The 21,648-nt window shown below is 40.9% G+C and overlaps 1 protein-coding gene across 1 annotated transcript in view; it reads left to right on the top strand.

The window, feature by feature from the left end:
• The window catches only part of myo10 (myosin X), an 87,832-nt gene that overhangs the window by 15,733 nt on the left and 50,451 nt on the right, over window positions 1–21,648 (top strand). Inside the window, 2 exon segments of the mRNA XM_034291378.1 lie at window positions 10,747–10,845; window positions 19,307–19,465. Coding sequence (XP_034147269.1) covers window positions 10,747–10,845; window positions 19,307–19,465 — 258 coding nt within the window.

Raw genomic sequence — 21,648 nt, 5'->3', positions numbered from 1 at the left:
ACTATTTATGTGTGGATTGACTACATTTTGTTCCTTTTTGGCTGGAATTTCTTTGGGAGTTCAGACGTTTGATTTTGTTTGCATAATGTATTTGGTCGTTGAACAACATTTACATGGCAGTAGCTTGGGTGACAGTGATGGTATAACAGAAACTGTTATTCAGACTAAGCCTTCTTAACTTTTTGGGAGTTATGCCTAAGGTTTTGGACAACCCTGTTTTATTGTTAAAAGTAGTAGAATAAATAATAATAAAAATCATTAGTTCTATTCATACATCATTATATAAAATAGATTGCTTAACATGATACCTTGAAAGTGCATTAATATCATTTAAGTGACTGTGCTGTTGTCATGGTTTGGAGTGTGTTATTTAGCATTTGCGAGTGTAAAACCTCTTCTTTAAATACTAACAGAAATTATATGTAAGTAAAGCTTTTGCGGTCTCTAATGGTAGACCTCATTTCATTTTTTCAGTTGTTCTCTCACGGTCTATTAAATAATTCATTCCCTGTCACGTACCCTGGCCCAATATCAGATATTCCGGCTTTCTCCCAAGTCAACAGTAAACTCACACAGACACACCCTGCAGCTGCCTCCCAGGCCCACTACTGATACGCAACAACACACTAAACCTGCTGCAGCGTTCTTCATGCAGCATTCATAGCTTCTTCATAAGCGCCAGACATTAATGGAAAGTTGAGGAAGGCTTTATTTGACATGAGACACGATCACTGCCATCAGAATATTGCGCCATGTCTTTGCTACATCTAAGATCCTCTAGTCTTCTGTCAGAAACGTTATGCCTAACCAGGTTCATGCCTATGAAAGCAGGCCAAGCATTTCCAGAGCATTTTCTGATGACGTGAGAAAAATAAACGCTTGTTGAGCTGGATCCACAGCTGTATCTGGTGTGGCCAGGTTGTTGAGGGGTGTGTAGCCGGCCCCCGCCTTGCCTGAAGCCAGAGCAGAGTGCGTGACATGGTAACCCTTGACCCACTCACCCCTTACTGTGTTAATAATTGAAGAATGCCGGGTGTCTCGTCAGTGGCTACGACACACATTTGTTTTGTTAGGATTTTGCGGAAGCCACATCACATCGCTAATGTTCTTTGAGTTATGGTGTTAAGTTACAAAAATCAGTAGATAGGTCCCTCAAAAATGTGCCTCAAAATATTTACGTACCATTTGGTTTGCCATCATGGATTTTCCCAATATTTTGGGATAAAAACACACTAATCTCCAGGCACCAACTGCAATTGTTTAGAATCTTGGATCAAATATGTTTTGTCATAGAGATCTGGCTTTTCTCAAAAGTACTCATTTTGAATCACGAAGTGGTGCATGATTCAAGGAGGATGAAGTGTTTGAGCAGTGTGTGAGCATTTAATTTTTAGTTTTCTTTTTTTAAATAAAATGTTAGTAATATCAATGTTTTATGGAGTCCTTATGGTAGCCTCAAATACGTTGCCGCCAATATTTTATATTAAGATATAAATTCACATGTAGTCCAACAGAATCTCATTATTAGTGAATCTCATAATTTGTAGTCAACGTTTCTCATACAGCGCTGAGACTTGTGGAAACTGAACACCAGGTTGTCAGAGCAGTTGGTTCACGCGCCAGTGATTTTCTGCCCAGTGAGATTTGGATCTTTTCTAACCTCTGCCTCACCTGCCTTGGTTTTCCCATGTCTCCCTCCCCCTCGTCCAGTTTACACTGCTCACTTTAATTCAACTGAGTTGAACAAGCATGCTCACACAAACACATTGTTTAGTATCTAAACCATTGGTGACGTACCTTCGTGTCATATTTCCGTCATTTGGCAGACACTATAATCTAGGTTTACAGTAGTGAGAGTAGTCAAAGCTACAGCCTTCATGTTGCATGTTATCCTATTGCCACGCTTTACCAGTTCAGCTGGACAAGTTCCTCTCACAATGTTTATATTATCCTGTAATAACTGGATGACATATTCAGACAGCTATTGTGGGTGTGTGTTTGCATGTGTTCAAACTGTGTGTGTGTGTGTCTGTAACCGTGTCTTTGTGGAGTCTCATTCCCACAACTGGACTCCATTCTGCCTTCTCATTAGCCCAGCAGCTCGTCCGCCTCTGAAAAATCCCTATTCTCTCAGAAGTACATTGATCCACAGTCAACTGTACTTACTGATTTCCTGCCTGCTCAATGCACTGCCTGATTCAGTGTGTGATTTTCTGTTGATTGTCTACAGATTCAGCAGGGAGTTTTTAGTCTGGCCTGAAATTTCACTGCACACAGGGTTGCTGTAAACCCCTTACAACACAACTATTTGTTTACACACATTTTTAATATTCTTCATAATGGGAAGGGATTTTGCTATAGTCTCAAGGGGAAGCTGGTTCCACCACTGGAGAGCCAGGAGAGAGAATGGCTGGAACAGGCAAGAGAGCAGAGTTTGCTTCTCTTGTGCGCTTGCCTTGTGCACGGTAGAAGAGGAAGAAAAGATACAAAAGCTTTGCATGTTCATACACTTTCTGGAAAAATGTAGTCAGCAGGTTTCCTTTAAATGTTTGTAGCTTGGTAAAATCCCAACTAAATCATGTAGAACCAATCCCAACTTTAGAATAAAGTGAGAATATCTGAAATTATATTCCTTGCCTGGTACGGAAACCCTTAAAAAAAAATCAGTTTCAATCAAATGTATAATTTACTATACATAAGCATTCTTGTTGCTTGGATGATGACAATGGGCTTCGATAAGATATTCTAGTCATTGGCAAAATGCCAAAATTTGTTACTGGACGGCATTATACTGGAAACCATGTCTTCACCTATCCACTTCCTTACAAATCAGTGATTATTTCAATATAAAAAGCAAGCCTCTTTAAAGCAGCAGACTGCCGTGTGAGCTCCATGTGGCCTGGTGGTTATTTCTGAGGCCAAAATTACACATCTAGTTCTTTACCATGTGATTGGATTGAAAGTCTGATAAAACGGATAATGAAAATGTTTAGTGCTTCATCACAAGACAACAGGGCTATGTTCAGTGAAACGTTGTAGAACGTTCCAGATAGAACAGCCATTGTAGTGTTTCTCAATTACATAAAAGCATTCCATTAAACTTATACAAAATAGAGCCGCTGCTCCTCCACATCGAGAGGGGTCAGCTGAGGTGGCTTGGGCATCTTTTTCGGATGCCTCCGGAACGCCTTCCTGGGAAGGTGTTCCGGTCCCGTCCCACCGGGAAGAGACCCCGGGGAAGACCTAGGACACGCTGGAGGGACTATGTCTCCCGGCTGGCCTGGGAACGCCTCGGTCTCCCCCCGGAAGAGCTAGAGGAAGTGTCTGGGGAGAGGGAAGTCTGGGCATCTCTGCTTAGACTGCTGCCCCCGCGACCCGGCCCCGGATAAGCGGAAGAAGATGGATGGATGGATGGAAAATTATTTTGATTTTGTAAGCAGTGTTCTCAAGACACAGAAATCAATACATTTTCTTTACAGTCACTAAATAATTTTGATCTAAATGGGACATACTATATAAAACATTATAAAAAATGTGTCTCATGTGGTTTGGTGGTTGCTCGGAAGGCCCTGCAACGGGTGGTGAAATCCGCCCAGCATATCACGGGTACCCAGCTCCCAGCCATTGTAGAACTCCAGCGCAAGTGGTGTCTGCACGCAGCATCACCAGGGACCCTTCACATCCATGCCACAAAATGTTTGCCCTCCTACCATCAGGCAGGCAGTAAAGGTCTCTTCTTTCCCGCACCAGCAGGCTCAGGAACAGTTTCTTTACATCTACTGAAACCCTGCTGAACTCTGACCCATCACTAACCACACCAACACTTTGTACTACTGGACTCTGTCACTGCCTTATAAGTCTGCTAAGATTTTTCAGTTTGCGTGTCATTGCTGCTATATTTGTATTTCATTTGCACGTGCCGACTTGCACCTTAAACTTGCCCTCCTTGCACATTTAGAACTGCCACTGTACTTGCATTTTCAAATGTTACATACACGTCTACTTCGGGAACCCTTTGCTGCTGTCCCTGCATTTCAGTTGCACAGGCTACCCTACTCCTTCACTTTGCCTCGATTGCAGATTCAGAATGCCATTGGGAATTGCCACAACTATTTCTATCTATCTCACATTATACTTAATTCCTGTACATTTTCTGTAAATGTGTAAATCTTGCACTGCATATTTAGAATTGCCATATGTAATGCATTTGCATTAATTGCACATCTATACATTCCACTTGTATATACATATACTTAATACATGTAAATTATTCTGCGCTCCTCTATTTGCACTTCTGGTCAGACGCAAACTGCATTTAATTATACTGTAGTTGTACTGTTCAATGACAAAGTTAAATCTAATCTTATTAATATATTTTTCATCAAAACATTTCCTACACAGCAAGTCAATTATGATAAAGCAGAAAGGGAAGTAATAACTATGCAGTATCCTCACAATGTCATTCCATGTGTTCAATACCTGCCTGATCGTGGGTTTGTAGACTTTGAATAGGCAAGCAGAAGCACAATCCCCAAAAGAAAGTATATTTGAAAACCATGGAGAAGCTTATATGAGTGTATTGGTCTCTGCCCACACCGAACCCAAGCTTTGTAATGGTCATAGTGTTCTTGACTTAAAAGTAAACAAAAAATACAAACTTAATTAAACTAACTTAATTCTCTGAATGTTCACAATGTTTTAAAAGAAAAGCAAAAAGGAAAAATGTGGGTAGTTGCCTGGATATTTCCATACAATCATACCTGATTGACTGAAAGACCTTCACACAGTTTGTGGATCAGCAAAAACTAGAGAACCAACACATCAGCAATTCATCTTCTGATGTAAACAATGCGTTGATGTTATGTGAACACACTGCACAATTCATTTCAAATGCATATCCCCTCCTGATGATGTTGACAAAACATTTATTAAATCAACTATCGGTAGTTACGTTAGCCCACATTTGTCAAACTGTTCTAAACGAAGTGCTTTTCTCTTCATTTGAGATGTGTTAGTATGATTTTGGTCTCCCTTTACTGGAACTGAAGAAAATCCCTCTGGTAACTGTAAGGCGGTCTTGGATCGTGGTGTGGGGGGGACAAAATCTTAGAAACATGTCATTAGCTATTTTTATGTTGTGTACGGCCCATGGTATACCTCCATCTCCACGCACCACATAATTAGTAATTGGGCGCGTGTGTGTGTGTACGCGCATGTACACGTTTGTGGAGTTACTGGGTAATTTATGCACGTGTCTTTCTAGCCTGTGCAGTATTTTCTACACCCCCAAAAAGCCAATACACGGAAGTAATGTTTCAATAGTTCTGTCTCGACCTATAGTCTAGTCATTCAAATCCAAACACGCTTTGTCGCTAGCGAATGGTGGATTGGTTCTTGTCACATGCTGGCAAAGGTTCAAGGACAACTTGCCGTATTCAGGCTTCCCCTAGCTTTCCCAACCGTTCTCCATCATTCTCACTAAATACTTCGACAAGCTGTCTCTTTCACATATCCACTGACTGGGGATATATTATTTTTTACTGCGTGTAGGACGTTGTGATGTTCCGTTGCTCCCGTGGCCTCAAGGTACACATTCTGAACACCTTGTGTTAAAACTCCCACATTGTACACCAGCATAGACCGAAATGCTCTACCACAGTTGTAGGCTGGGTAGCAACGTGTGTAAATCCTGCATTTGGTGGCTGTTAGCTTGTGTAACTTCCACCTCTTGTGCAGATTTATGTTGTACCAAAATTGCACAGACCGTCCCTATCTCCGTCAAGAGAACAGACCTCAGACAAATTAGTAGTCTCGCAAAAACACACATTTGAAAGGAAACCCCTAAAGTAAAGGCTTGGAGTTACTGAAAATTACTATCATTTGAGCATTGTAAGCATTATAGCGGACCATCCCCTCAATGTTTCGGAGAAGAATCCCCTTGAACTTTGTTGTTTTTTAATTCTTTCTTACCATTGGCCAGTGGGATCCAATCAAATTCGAATGCAGGCTTAACAGTGTCTACTAAAAGCCAAGTGCACCTTTCTACTGTTTGTTTTGTCCTCAGAGCCGTTGACAAAAAGCAGTTCTGCTCTAATGTTAATTATTAATCAATTTCATCCTCTAATCTCAGTGTTTTTTTCTATTGCTCGACTAAATGTCTGGCTGTATGTTGTTCCTGTACACTTATTTAACATGATATGTCAGAGTAGGTTTGAGCTCATCTGGCCAAGTGTGCGTTAGCTCAAAGTACAGAACAAAAGCCAGTCTCCACTCTATGAATAGGCATGAAACTGATTAGACATGAGAAAATAACACAATTTGAAATATGTTATTCTCCACATTTTCATTCCCCTTCTTGGTCCAGGTTGCCATTCCTATTTCCCCTCAGAAAGTGTGTCAGAGGAACTGTCTTCACTGTGTTGGTTTGGTTTAACAGACTTTGTGTTGTGACCCGTTGTGGAGTCACCTGATTGGATAAATGGTGTTTTGAAAATAAATGTGCTATGGTCATTAAACCACACACACGCCTCTAGATACATTTGAAATGAACTGAGATATTTCTGTTTTCTTTCTAAAACATTGTATTAACAGTTTATGCTAGTAAATAAAATTACCCTATTCCCTTTGGATAAAAAATATTTTACACTTTAAAATGCCCACAAGACATGCAGGACTCAAATCCTAGAATAGACCAAACACTATTAACCTGTGGGGAAAGCAAACTGACAGTCATAATAATTTTCTTCACAGAAGATCATGCAACAATTTTGCCTAATTTTGATCTGAATAACTTTCTAATGCATTTCAATCACTTTCAGACTGACATACCATCAACTATACTGTCAAAGAAATGTTGGTATTGACTTGATAAAACTCACATTATAAACATTGGCCATTGATTTAATTTCATAACTTTTTTACAATGTGAGGGTCACAGAAAAATGTATATCAAAGTGGAGTTCTGGGACAAAAATGAATCTTCTGTAAAGTAGCAGTTTGTTCTGTAGATTGCTGTTCAGTGGTTACCCTTAACTCCCCTGGCTAAATGTTTGTGTAAAAATACATGATTAGGATATTTGGCTTGTAAAAACAAGCAGGACCTAATCTGTTCCACACGGTTGGCCACAAGGAACGTGTTATTTGTCTGGGAGAGGAACCTTTAGACCCTGAAATATACATGAGGAGGAAACAGTACATTAAGCATAGCTGTGCCTAAACGGACAGATCTCCAGGAAACCTTATTTTAAGGTTAAAACAGTTAATGGAAATATTTAGGATAAAACAAGCCATTGAATGCTGTCTGAACCCACAGCTAAAGAAGAAACTTGACCGGAAGGAAAACACCAATCCTTAGGACTGGGCGATCCATTCTAAACAGTATTGCCTAATAAACAGTCGTATTTAACAGTGAAACACAATACGGTTGGGAAATAAGTTATAGGCTACTGAATTTCTCAAAACATGTTATCATTCAGATGAGCAACTCGGTCTCCCATGCTTAGAAGTGAGTGTCACGCTGTTGCATGCAACAAGAAACATGGTTATACAGTTGCTGGCCCGACATTGACAGTTGTTGAGGTGTGGGAATGCATGAGAACACAGTGGCCTATGCTGTAGACAACAGGACACCAACGGACAGTCAGAACAGCAGAAAATCACTTCGAGTTGCAGAGCAAGAAACTGCACCGACTTAATAGTCCGTGGATGACTATACCAGCAGACAACGCTGTCGCTCACTGTTAGAAAAAAAACTTTGCAACAGTTAATTTTTATATATTTTTAGGTTCCACGCTGAACCCTCTGTGGAAAGGGTTCTACTTTGTTTGTTTCGACATGGAACCAATCAGAGTTCTAACCTGAACCCTAACAGTTTTGTCACAGGGTTCCTCAAAGGGGACAGACATGGAAAAAGTAGTTGGATAGCTCTAAGCGTGTCGTGTTGAGTCGTCGGCCTGTTGGGCGCTGGTCAAAAGTAGTTTGCTCCATTTGGGATGTAGGCACTGTCTTTCACAGCACACAGTCTCCCATTGACGGTCATTCAGTTAAACGGAGGGATCGAGTCCCATTTGCAAGACAACGCTCCATTTGTTGTTGAGGGAGGATGTGCAAACTCCCTGCAGCACAGCTGCTCATTCTGAACCCTGACGTCGTAACCACACTCCCAGCTCGACGGATTCCAATCTCATTCCCTTGAAGGGGACGGCGAGCCATACGGGAAAAAAGGGCTTTAGGTTTAGAAGGAAAACATCTAGGGGAAGGGTCAGTGGGATGTCTGCTTTATTTCCCTCCTGCTGACTTGAAGAGTGTGTCGGGGTGAAAGGTGTGACCGGTGTGGGTGTTTGTGTGTTTTGGTTGAGACTGGGAGATGATAAAAGGCTGAGATCAGGTCAAGAGGGGCTGTGGCCGAGCCTTTCCTAACGCGATGCTCACGTGTGGTAAATAACAAGGCCCTTGCTAGCTTGCATGTGTGGTTGGTGTTGCTTTTGGCTTTAAGAAGAAACAAAGCTCAAATAATTTTTTCCATCTGACATGAATGGATATTATAATATACACATAATAATAAATTCAAGTGTCGAACTAGAATGAAAGTATTAACGTAAAGGGCACTTGTGGTGGTGGTCCTTTGTTTGCAATTGTAGGGTCTTCCCTTTATAACACCACATTCTCTCCGTCTCCAGAGACTCTTCTTGGGCCGTAGCGCTGTGGGTGTCTGCAACAGCTGGCCCGTAACCTGCTGGTCTGAGAACAGGCTCCTCAGCACTGGGCTGGGTCCCAATTAGTGTTCCTTTCTTGTCACATTCTGAAGAGGGTGTCTCAATTATATTTCACAGCTTCTTGTTTGTGTCACAACAAATAGGCAACAGATAGGCTTTCAGTGTCTCTATTTTACCCTGTAAGGCAATGCCGGATCAGTGATCGTAGAAGATTTAGTACACAAGCAAATGAAGCCCCTTTACGTTATTGATATGTGTCCTCAGAAACCTTAGTTTTCATTAGTTGCTTTGTCTTTCCATCTGAAAACAACCAATTAATGGGAGAGAGATTTGTTGGCTGCCGCATACCAAGTCCTCTCTGATCAGTGTTCACAAATGGAAGTAGACAGAGGCCAAGGAAAGAAGGCCATTCATGATTATTGGCACATGGCCATTGGTTCTGAGACGGGATGGCAGCTCCAGGGGTGGGTGGGGGGGTGGATTAGTGGAGAGGAAGAGGAGACAATGAGATAGTGTGCCACTATGACATCTCTTACTCTCTCATCGGGGTGTAAGAAAGAGGGCGGTCGGCACACGCTCGCCACAAAGAACAGAGTGAAGGAAGGGGCTAATGCGCTTTAATGGTAGGGCGAGCAGGCTGCCGTTCAGAACGGAACGCCTCTGAAAGTGTGGCTTAGGCCCCCCCTGCCCTTGTGTCTGGGGAGGTGGCAGGAGTGGGAGTCCCGAAGACAGGCGTCAACTGATTCTGACAGGCCTCTGAACACCAGGAATGTCCTTATGTTGCTGGTAGGTCAACGGCACACGCCGGCTCCTTTGTGACACCGAAACAAAACCTTTGTGATTTGTCATTCAGTTCCCTTTGGCAAAATATTACACCTGACCTACATTGTGAAGTCACATGGCAACTTTAGCATTACAAGAACATTAATGATTTCGATGCTTATTTTGATTCAGTGACCACACACTTACTAATACTTAGCAGTCCTGTTAATTCTCGGACAGTGATAAAGAAAATAATACAGAGAGAGGATCTTAAATGTATTACTGTCTTAAAAATTGAGAATTGCCAATAATGGATATATGTTGACCTAAAAGCTGTGGTGAACTATGATCCACAATGCTGAAGGCAGGCAAAAAAAAAAATGTGGAGATTTATCACTCCATAGATGATACCTTGTTCATTACCGTGTATTTTTTCTTTCTTTAACAACAGTTTGTTTTAGGCTTAGATAAGGCACATACTGCTCTCCATTGATGTACTGCTGACAAGGAAAAAATGCAACCTGTGTGTGTTCTCAGTCTTGTTGCTTCAGTCAGAACTTTGCTAGTCTTCCTCGTCAGCCAGATGTAGGGCACAGAGGTCAGGGGCTTCTAGGTTCAGTAGGGGGCCCCCCTGGCCCTCGCCAATCCATTCTTCAAACAGCGCTGTATGTTTTTTCCATTAGCATTAGCCTGTCACGCTAATGAATACGGCACACATGTGGCTTTGTAAAGGGGCTTCACCAAAGCCTCACCCCTCGTGATTTGTCTTGGTAACATTTCATAAAGGAACGCATTTTGGGAGGGAAATCAGAATCTTCTCTCCAGGGGGGAAATGCATGAACCAAAAGCTTTCAACAAAATCTAGATGCATACATTTTAATTTCCTTGAATTCCTGACTACAAAATGACTCCAAACAAAACTTGAAAACAGTCACCTTCTCGGTCACAGCGGCAGAAGCTTCTTCTTAAGCTTAGTTCATCCCCAGTCAGTAAAGGCATCAATAAACAAATGTTTACTGCTCTCCTGAGAGGGCTGATGTGTGCCCCAGGTGTAAACCTCCTGTAACCAGATGCTGCAGTATGTTTCCCAGTTCCGGACAAGTCAGTGCTGTGCAGAGTGGTCAACACAGATGCCTGTCAAAAACGATTAGTCACTATTACGTGGAAGGGAGTTGTTGATAATGAGCATGCTATGTAAGGGAGTTCAAAGCTGCAGTGCATTAATATGTCCAGAACTTTGAGTGAACTCGTATGTTGCTTCTTTTCCCAGGGCACCCGTGTGTGGTTAAGGGAGGAGGAACAGCACCTGCCCAGCACGGTGTCTTCCTGCTCCGGAGGGGTGGTGGCTTTTGCCACAGACTATGGACAGGTAAGACCATAACACTACTATATACTCCCCATTCACCTAGTATATGGACAGGTAAGACCATAACACTACTATATACTCCCCATTCACCTAGTATATGGACAGGTAAGACCATAACACTACTATATACTCCCCATTCACCTAGTCTATGGACAGGTAAGACCATAACACTACTATATACTCCCCATTCGCCTAGTCTATGGACAGGTAAGACCATAACACTACTATATACTCCACATTCACCTAGTCTATGGACAGGTAAGACCATAACACTACTATATACTCCCCATTCACCTAGACTATGGACAGATAAGACCATAACACTACTATATACTCCCCATTCGCCTAGTCTATGGACAGGTAAGACCATAACACTACTATATACTCCCCATTCACCTAGACTATGGACAGATAAGACCATAACACTATATACTCCCCATTTTCCTAGACTATGGCACTACTGTATACCCCCCATTAGGGGTCGACCAATACGTTTTTTTCAGCGGCGATTCCATTACAGATTATTAGTGATCAAGGAGACCAATGACCGATATTCAGGTGTATATTTCCAGTAAAAAATATTTATTTACTGTCAAAAGTACTAGAAAACCGAACAGTTGAAACATTATATTTTGAAGAATAAAGTGCAGGGAGCTCCTATAGCAGCATTTCTTGTAAACTTGGTCAAAGAACAAAAATATGCTTAAATTATTAGAGCACAGAAATTATTCACTTATTACAGCACAAAATCCTTGGAAAGCCTTTGTGTGTAAGTTGGTTTCAATTCTATGAACGTAATGTATTAACATGATAGCAGGGAACCAAACAGCGTAAATACTAGTGGAGTACTTCTGCTATTACGTCATACTTAGAATAAGACCAGCCATGGTATAAGTAATGTGCAAGAATTAACGTTATGTCAAGTTTTTTGCTAGTTAGCTGACCAAATTAATGGTAAACAGATAAACTTGTTGAAGTTACACTATCTATTGCATTCAAATAACTTTTGCTAATTAATTCAAGACTCAACGTTAGCTACTGGTGTAACACGTTCATGTAGTTTTCTACAGTAGGTAGCCAATATTACTGCAGTAAAGTGCAAATGATAGGCAACAGAATTTCGGAGGTGAAATCTTTAACGTTAGCAAAGTTGACGTTACTTTTGCTAAACCTAGCTACCGTCATGTATTTAAAACAATACAAACAAATATGTGCGAGTATTCTGTTATATATTAACTGTTACCATACTAGCGTTCGCTATCTAGTTGCATTTTACACAAAAATATCACTGCATAAACAAACTCAAACGTTTGAGTTAGCTACCTTTCACTGCCACAAAGAGCAGTGACATAGCATATCAGATGTGGCTGACTGATCATGTTTGTCTTATTAAACGGGTGTCTGGAAAAATTCCAAAATCTGTTTTTCTGCTTGTAGGCTAGACCAAAACATTAGTTCAGGCATTTTTGGTGGAATAACGTTAATCCACAAAAAAATTCAACTGGGTATTGTCGTCATAGAAAAGGGTCATAATGAGGGTAATGTTTGTTGTAACGTCAGTTTAAATTATTGTGATATTTATAGCAACATCGGCATTCTTAGCTCTCGTCTCAGCCATATCTCTCTGCGTTCTTTCCCACTTCTCTCTCGCAGATATGACATACAGTGTTGATTAGCTATTTCTTGTGATGTATAACCAATCTGATTATTCTGCGGGCGGGACACTGAGCAGTACAATCAGAAACCTTTCAGAGCGATGCGGCTGCCAGAGAAGTATTTTATCGGTAGTTGCATCAGATGAACGATTCCAATTATTGTAAAATGTATGAGTATCGGATCCAATTATTGTCCAGGCTGATAATCGGTCGACCCCAACTCCCCATTCACCTAGACTATGGACAGTTAAAACCTTAACAAAACTATATGTACTGGAGATCTTTTGTCATCTAGGTTCACTCCAACTCAAAATTTTGCACACCTGATTCTTATAATTAGGTGAATGAAAACCTACAAGCTCTGGTTAGTCACAAATGGGGTTGAAGAGGAAACCTACAGGATAGTAGATCTCCAGGAACAGGGTTGGGCAGCCCTGACCTAGACTTTGGACAAGTAAGATTTTTTTTTACCAAACACAGGTGGGTGAATTGCTTTGTTAATAATTTCAATTACCTATCCCATAGTCAAGGAATAAAGTAATACAAATCAGAATGGATCACTAAAGCAGATGATCACTAAGAGCGTGAATAAAGACTGGATTCTAAGTACGTCTAATGTCTATAAAACCTTTTTTTTTTTCCAAATGCTGGAGTTGTTTGCTTTTTAAGCCAGTTTTCAACATCAAACAATGGTTTGATGAGCACTACAGAGAGACAGCCAGTATAAAGGTGTGACAACATACCCATAGACACCCAGCATAAAGGTGTGGCAACACACACGCCCTACAGAGGGACACCCAATATAAAGGTGTGGCAACACACACACACAGTGAGGAGCATGCTGACAGTGTGGGCAAATTGAGTCTCCTGTGGAATGCTGCTAATTTTACTGCTTCTCAAACACTGTCGGGTGACTTCCAGCACCCCAGTGTGTAGTTTGGCGTATAGTTACTCATGATTTGAAACCCTGTGAGATATGTGATCAGGTCTTAATGGCTGTTGCATTTTACTCCTCTGGGGTGTGTTGCTAACAAAGCCATATGCTGCACACTCAATAAGTGTCTTCAGTGATTTCTAAAATCAGCTCTAGTGTATAATTGTGCTTCCATTAGACGTGTGATACTGGGGACTTAAAGGGAGCACGTAGGGTTGGGAAGGAAGAGTCAACCACGAACAACCTCATTCAAAGCTTTGTTGGAAAGATGTGGAATACGAAGCACTGCTGCTTGACCTGCTATGTTGGGGTCAACTGAGGTCAAACACTTTGACTAGGGCACGGTATGTCTGGACTGTGGAATTTGAATATTTCTATTGAATATAACATATGGTCATTAGATGCTATTTGAAATATTTCTTATTTCCTAAAATTCCTAATATTTCCAATTGCTTCAATGGCCACCAAAAACATCTCGGAATATTAGCCGCAACTAGCCAAAATCAATGGACTTAATTAGGGCATGTATGAACTAAATGAATGGCAAGTTGCCCAAATTGTCCTATACTCTCACTCAGTTTCAGCAAGTAGTGGATAACGTGAGCAAAGTGTGAAGTGGCTATTTAGAGAAAAGTCCCTAACACAGTTTTAAAATCCTAAAATAAAAATCAGTTAATCCTTGTAAGATATTCCATCCAATTACAGTACATACATAAGGTTAATTCCGTGGGTATTGTTTGTTAGTGATGAAGATAAATGCTTTGTAACTTTTATAAACGCTGCTTGTCATCATGAAACAGTGTAACAAATGGACACACTGCCGGTGTAGAACCTACATTGCATTGTTTGCTTTGGTTGTGGGAGGCGTGCGCAATAAAAGTGTGCGTTTGTGCGGTTTTATCCCTGAAACAAAATGAAACATGAGCCCACGGCCAAGATGAAAGGCAGCACAGGCCGCCGTCACAAACCACCTACCCCGAGTTTTCTGACCTTCAATCACATAAATCATACGAATGCGCCGTTGACCAAGACTTCCGCTGTTGTTAGACATGGGATCTCGTTGCTCCTTTCCACAGAGTAACGAGATGATTGAGGCCAGGGGGCGGTGATAACAGCAGAGGGGGATGGTAAGCAGCTATAGGGTGCAGGTATAATCTAAGAGGATCTTCAGCTGGTGGGTTTTTCTGTGGGGTGGGGTGGGGTGGGGGGGGGTCTGTGCTGGCCGCCTGTTTGTGGTACACGGGTAACATGAGAGTGGTGACACCTGTTGTTCGTCGATCCTCTGTGAACGTAGCCTTGCTCAGGGAGCAGATGTTGCCCTTTGTGCCGCTGCTGGAGCAGGGCTACTTCTACACTGTTATCCCCGCAGCTCCCAGGCCCATCATTCACCCTCTTACCCCAAACACCCCCTGGAACAAAGCCCACCCATCCGCATACAGCCGCGCTCTTTTTGGTTTAACAGGGCACGTGTGTTTGCCGGGGGGGGGGGGGGGGGGGTTGAAAGTTTGCCGTTGTCATGGTCACTGTCAAAGTGTGTCACGTTGAGATGGTTTCGGTCTCAGGAAGGGGTTTTGAGTGGGCGCCAGGTCATGCAGCCTTCACTGTTGATCGGGTTTCAGCCCTTTTGACAGCGCAGACAACCTCTTTATGAGTTGAGTTGAGGACAATGCCGAGGGAAGATCAGTGGTGATTCGAACCACCTGGTGCTTTTGAAGATCATTGAAGTGTTGGGGATTTACCTGTGCTGATGTCTAACTCATTAAAAGCTTTGACAGAAGTGGGCCTGAAACCGTGTTTAGATTCCCCTCGTTATTCATACTTGAATTTGTTTGATTTGTTTCCCACTGCATTTTAACAGAGCACAACACTTTTTGACAGTTTTAGTCAAACATGTACCATTTCGTCATTTTAATCACATATCCCGCTAAAAAAAACTACTTTTGTTGAGTTGGTAGTCAAAGCTGTTTGCCCCCTACAGTAGCAGTATCTAAATGCTTTGTCTGAGGAAGATTTACTTACTTTAGCATCTGTCGTTTGGCTTAACCACGGGCCTTGTGGCATTGTTATGACTCTCAATGAGGCAGTGGATCTAGCAGATGACCGTCCTAATTAGCAGCCTAATTAGGTCAAATCCTCCACTAAGCCCTGCTGGGCTTGGTCAGCAATGGTCGAAGGCTAAAGGCTAGTCTGGTCCGGGTGTAAAGATAAACAGTGGTCAAGGTTAAGCGCTAGCTAGATTACATGCCATTGAAGGCTTATCATAATTCCTCTGGTAGATACTGAGCAAAGTAAAAGTGCTAAGGCAAAAAGTGCTGAGTTAGGCTGTTGTGCTAACTAATCTCCCGTGGGTAGATTTCCGTGGACTGATGAACTTTCACAAGATCATTTTACTAATGCGTAATGGAAATTAGTTGCAAACTGAAGCTAAATGCTAGTGCTAGTTAGCTGGTTGAAAGGTCCTATGTTGGCTGCATATGTATGTGTATACTGTATATTTCAGTTGTATTTATTTATATGAAATATTCATAGTTGTGTGTGTGTGTATATATATATATATATATATATATATATATATATATGAGATATAGATATATGAGATATAGACTATATAATAGCATACATTTACAATAGTTTTTTTCATTGTATTTGTATTCAGCCACCCACCCAATGAAATTAATCCATTCATTCAGTACGTTTTCAGAAGTCACATATTATTTGTTATTTGTATAGAAATTGCATGAAATGTCCATTGTTTTCTGTATGCTATAAACCTTTTCTATATCTCTGATCCAAACAAATGCATTTTCTTCCAACTAAAAGACCCGGAAATCTGAGCTGACATCCTGATATGAAACATTTAGCAGACGCCAATATCCAGAGTGACGTACAGTAATGCATGCGTACATTTATATGCTTTTTAACTCAACTCTTCTTCAGAGTACATTGCTGTGACATCAGACATACAGACATGACCAATGAAGCTGAACAACGCCACTGTATTGTGTGTAGACACACACGCACGCTAACACACAGTTCGTCATCATCACCAGGCCATGCATGAAAACATCACAAGGGCCATGAACAACAAGTCCTTGATCTCAGCCACTGCGCGCAGCGCGCTAGTTGACATTAGCTTTATGTAGGTGTGCTTTTCATGTGTATCGTATATATGTCCTTTGTGCTCTTTCTTTGCCTTAGGTAATCCCCAGTCTTTCAGTCAGAAACACTCCACAATGCATTGTGTTGACTTGGAGAGCTCACGGCCGTGTTTACAGTTTCAATTTGAAATGCATCATCCACCCTTTTATGCAGCAAATAGAATTGTATCAAATACTGTATATTTATATTGATGCTATATTCCTTAACAAAGACAAAGGCTAATATGTTTTGAACATTTGTTTTTTTTGTAGTAACATTGCTCTAAAAGCTATTAAAGCTGAGAGCTGCTCAGCTAAAAATCACACAAGGTTAATCACAGACAATTATATTTTATATATATTTTATATATATTTTCATTATTTGAGCTTTGTGGAAAAGGCTGAGACAGTATAGGATCTGGCTGTGGCAGAACTTGTCATGGGATACTTGTTATGAGGAATAACTGTGCTGTATATCTAGTAATAGTATATACTGTATATATTTTAATAGTACATACAAGGATCATGTAATAATTCATTTTAACCCTGCACAAGTCGACTTGATGCTTCTCAACCAACCATCAATCTCTTGATTGGTTCAATCTGGTGTGCACGTGCTGGTCTGGAACTGGGATGTGCCAATCTAGTATGGGAGGACCAGAGATGATTTACAGTACTGTACATTCTTTGCACAATCAGTTTGTACCAAAACAATTTTATCTTTGGAATAACAGGAAGCAGAAAGTTAGTTCCAAATACTGTAGTTCCAAATTAAGGGTTTTCATGTGGCTCTGCCCGGGCAGAGCCGTGGTTAGATGGGTTTTTATCAGAGTTAGCACTCCACAAAAGTACCCCTTTTATTGTAAAGCTCACAAAAATATAAGGCATTCAAATAAATGTGAAATGGACCTCGGTTCCAAAACTTGGTATTTACACTGTTAAGTCTGTTCGGAGAAGCTTCACTCTGGACTACACAGACAAAAAGTAGAGCTTCTATATACGGAAACAGGCCACTGCCAGGAGTTGTTAATGACAGACGATGCTCGACGCTGGCTGGGAAAGGCATGAGGGGAAAGTTTCATGACTTCACGGTATGGGGGGGGGGGGGGGTTCTAAGGCTTCTAGGGTCTAACATGGTATGGGAAATGGAGCATAGGAAAATAAAAAGTTTGGAAAGTGACACAAGTGGTGTAAAAGGGTGTCCGTGTGTGTGTGTGTATGTTTGTGTGTGTATATGTGTGTTTGATCCAGCTCACAATACAAGTCGGACGAAGGTGATTATTCCATTCTCTGCTTGTTGCTCTAGACCCTCCAGAGAGGCTGGTTACCAGCCAAGTCTAGACCTCCCTCAGTGGCCTCATGCCTGTCTTTGTTTTCTAGACCCCCTGTAGGCCGGTGATAATGTGAGGGCTGTTGTTAATTGCCCTTTCATCTCACTCTGCATAACAGCACTGGTTTGTGGACTGAATGGACGTCTCTCTGGATATTGTATCCTTATTTTACTTACTTTTGTTTCTCTCTTTTTCTCCCTTTCTCTGTATTTGTAATGTTTTTTTGTCTCCCTCTCTTTTTCTGGCTCTCCCTTTTCCTTGGCTTTCAAAAGTCCTTCTTGTTCAACACAACACGTCCTTCCTTTTTCTGGCCCTGTATTTCTTGAGTTATTCAACCTGCTGACTCGTCTTTCTCTTTCTCATGTAGTTTTTTTCTCTCTCTTCCTCCCCTGATCTCCATTTTGATTTCTCTCTCTTTTCTCAAACTTTCTCCTTCTTTGGCTCTGGAGTCCTATATACTATGTCGGCCCACACCACTGGTATGTCTTACCCAAACCAGATCTGTTCTTCCCTATTATGCCTAAATGGGATTAATTTAGCCTAGATAGACAGGATGGAGTTTGAATCATTATGCTTAAAGAAGGCTGGGCTTTTTTTGTGCATTCGAGGTGTAGGTGAATAAATACTTGATGCACCAATGAAGGAGACCTTTCCAAACTGTTCATCATTGCCTTGGCCTAAACAATGATCGTGGTGAATTGGCTATATATCCTGTTGGACTAGGGCTGTAGTGCAGTGCCAAACAGTGAAGAATGCATTATCGTAAATCTGTCTCTCAGACACTGATGAGAAGTATGCTTCCACACCATTCACAGCCAACGTGTACAGCTTATCAGTATCCCTTGCCAGTACGGGGTCTTATCCAAACAAGTATACTATGATCCTGTTCATTACGCGCCAAGACTGATACAAGGACTGTCTGGTCTGCTGTATCACATTTTCTTTTGCAGAATCTGTCTTCAAACATCCTCTAATGTGCCCTAATGGACATGGGTCGGATGTCATCATGTCCTTTTGGTAGTTACAAGAGATATTGGCTGTCTGGTCTAATGTTCACTACTCTATCTGACGTGTACTAACCACATATCTGTTGGTCAGCTACTGGAGGGTATAAGCAGTCGTATCATTTCTTCCTTTCCACATACACAGGTATTAAAGTTTACAGTGTGTTCATATACTTACCTGTGTGTTCATCTACTTACCTAAAAAAATATGTCCACTCAGATGATTTTAATCTAATCATGTAGTCCTTCATGAACAATTATTCAGGTTCACATTGCAAAAGACAGTGTTCTCAGTAACACCCGCTAAACATGTTTTATTCATTTTTCTGTCAGAGCACCGTTGCCTTAATTTAAAATGTTCAGTGGACTAACCCCCCCCCCCCCCCCCGCCCCTGTGTTTTAGGTGTACACCTACAAGCAGAATGCCCTCACCTGGCAGAAGGTGCAGCCTATGCACCCCAGCAGTGTTAAGGGAGTGGAGGACATGGCCAGCCTGGAAGACCTTCACGATGGGGCCATCATGCACAACCTGTACCTTCGCTACCAGCAGAGGAACATCTATGTGAGTTGTTCGTATTTAAAAAAAAACACAAAGTGCATCTGGTGACTTTATCTCGGGAACCTCCACAAAGGCAGTGACAACCACAAAACATAGGCATTATAAACGTGGATGTGACTTCTTCAGACTATGTGATGTGAATGTGTGGGTTGTAGAGTAAACATATCCACGCTGTCTCTGTTTATGGTGAGAAGAGAAAAGGCTTGACTGTTTAGTTCGCTGCAAATTGATTTGTCATTGATTAACACAATTACTGTTGTTGCTTTTATTGTAAATAACATAATCTGTCAGTCGTATATAAGTCAGTCAGACTCAAGGAGTTATTTAATGTTCTGACATAACTACATACAGTATACCAAGCTACTAAAGAAATACAGGATATATATGAAAATCAAGAGTTTGTTTATCAGAATGAATGGATTTTTTTTTTCTCACTGGCATGGCAATAACAATTGGGTGTAAAACGCAATAGGACATTTTAGTTTTCCATTGAACTCTTAACTCTTTTTGTTTTTACCATTCGAAAACAGGCATGTCAAGATTTAACGGCCTACTTTGTCTTTCACTTTATCTGTTGAGAAATTAAGAGTGCTGAGACACTGTCTGAAATTTGTGTTTTTGTTGCCGCCTTCCTCTCTGACTAGTAAGGAACGAAGGGGCATGTTTTAAGGAAAACAGTAGAAATGTCACACATACAGTACCCATTTTCTCAGGCTTAGAAATGGGTCTTGTTATTCATTTGGTCATTAGGCCACGCTTTACTGTCAAGTCTTAGTACAGTGATTCTTTCCAGTGCTGTGACATCAAACTTTTTCTCCGTAACTTGTCTTCAGCTTTGAGCAGGCCCTCCTTAAGACTGCTTCTTAACATGACTTTTGAGACCCCTCCATCCATGCGAGGGCCTTTTGCAACACACTCACATCCATCACTTGCACAAAAACGTCTCTGGGACCCACAGCTGTATTCATTTTCATATTGTCAAACCATCCTTGAGGTTTTCTAATACGCTTCCATTGCTGTAATGCATCCTCCAGCATTGAAGTAGGTACCTCAGTTGTTATATAATGAGCTGTAGATGTCTGTCTGGGAGCAGGAAGACCGATAAGATGTGTTCTCAGATGGATACGCCTGACTAGACAGGATGCCTTCAAGGCTAGATTGGGAAAACGGGTACTTTTTTTGGTACTTAAAAAAAAAAAAAACATTAATATATTCCATGTTTATTGGATAGGATAGTAGGAGATCAAAACACATCTGCTTTCCTCCCTGAGGTCACATATTTGTACTGTCAATAATGTGTTTCACGCAGCTTTCCATCTTGTTTGAATCAGAAGTTGTGGTGAATGAAGCTATTTCTTATTTTTCTGAAACATTTGGGTTTTTGACATTACATTTCCTTTAGCTTCTCATAAAGGTTGAGTTATGGGGAAAAGACATTGGTGTGTTAATGTAGTATTGCATGATGCAGGTTTGAATACCAATCACTGTCAGTTTAAACTATTCATTCAAGCTGTCTGTGCTTTATGTTCATTTTGATTTCAAGTGGTTTTGATTTTGGTTTGGAATGCAAGTTTTGGACTTGCATGCAGTTGTTTAAATAAGAAAAAAGTCCAGGAATGGGCTAAATCTCTTCCTGGGAAAATAACCTCTGAAATGGATTCCCAGTGTTCAAATACACCTAGATATCATACTTTTTGGAGGACAGTTAAACAACACACAACACATAAATCAACATGGCTAAACAAAACAACACAATAAATCTTTGGGAAGTTTGTTTACCTAAACTTAAACACAAATATTATTTACATTTAGACATTTATAAATGCCTGCTCCAAAATCTTTTTGAGGGTACCAGCCACAGTAAAGAACACACACCTCTACCAAAAGAAACATTGAGCTTTTTATAATATATAAGAATGTCTCAACTTTACGCTGTGTTGAGGGCAACACAATCAACCAACATTTTAATCTACCTAATGTGGTAATATAATATGAACCATCGTAGTATAGTAAAATCAGAATGTATCATTTCTATTAGACATTCTCAAACTCTCAAACTTAAACCAGACATTACCATTTAAGTGTCCAATCTCCAAAAATATACATAAAAAGTACATAAATTTAGAAATTTTTGGCTGCATTTTGTGGATATGTGTTAATTTAGATTGTTTAATATTGTACAATGG

The sequence above is a fragment of the Esox lucius genome, chromosome 3, assembly GCF_011004845.1.
Source record: "Esox lucius isolate fEsoLuc1 chromosome 3, fEsoLuc1.pri, whole genome shotgun sequence".
Lineage (NCBI taxonomy): Eukaryota > Metazoa > Chordata > Actinopteri > Esociformes > Esocidae > Esox > Esox lucius.
Note: the sequence above shows the minus strand (reverse complement) of the source record. Positions and strands in the feature narration are given on the sequence as shown.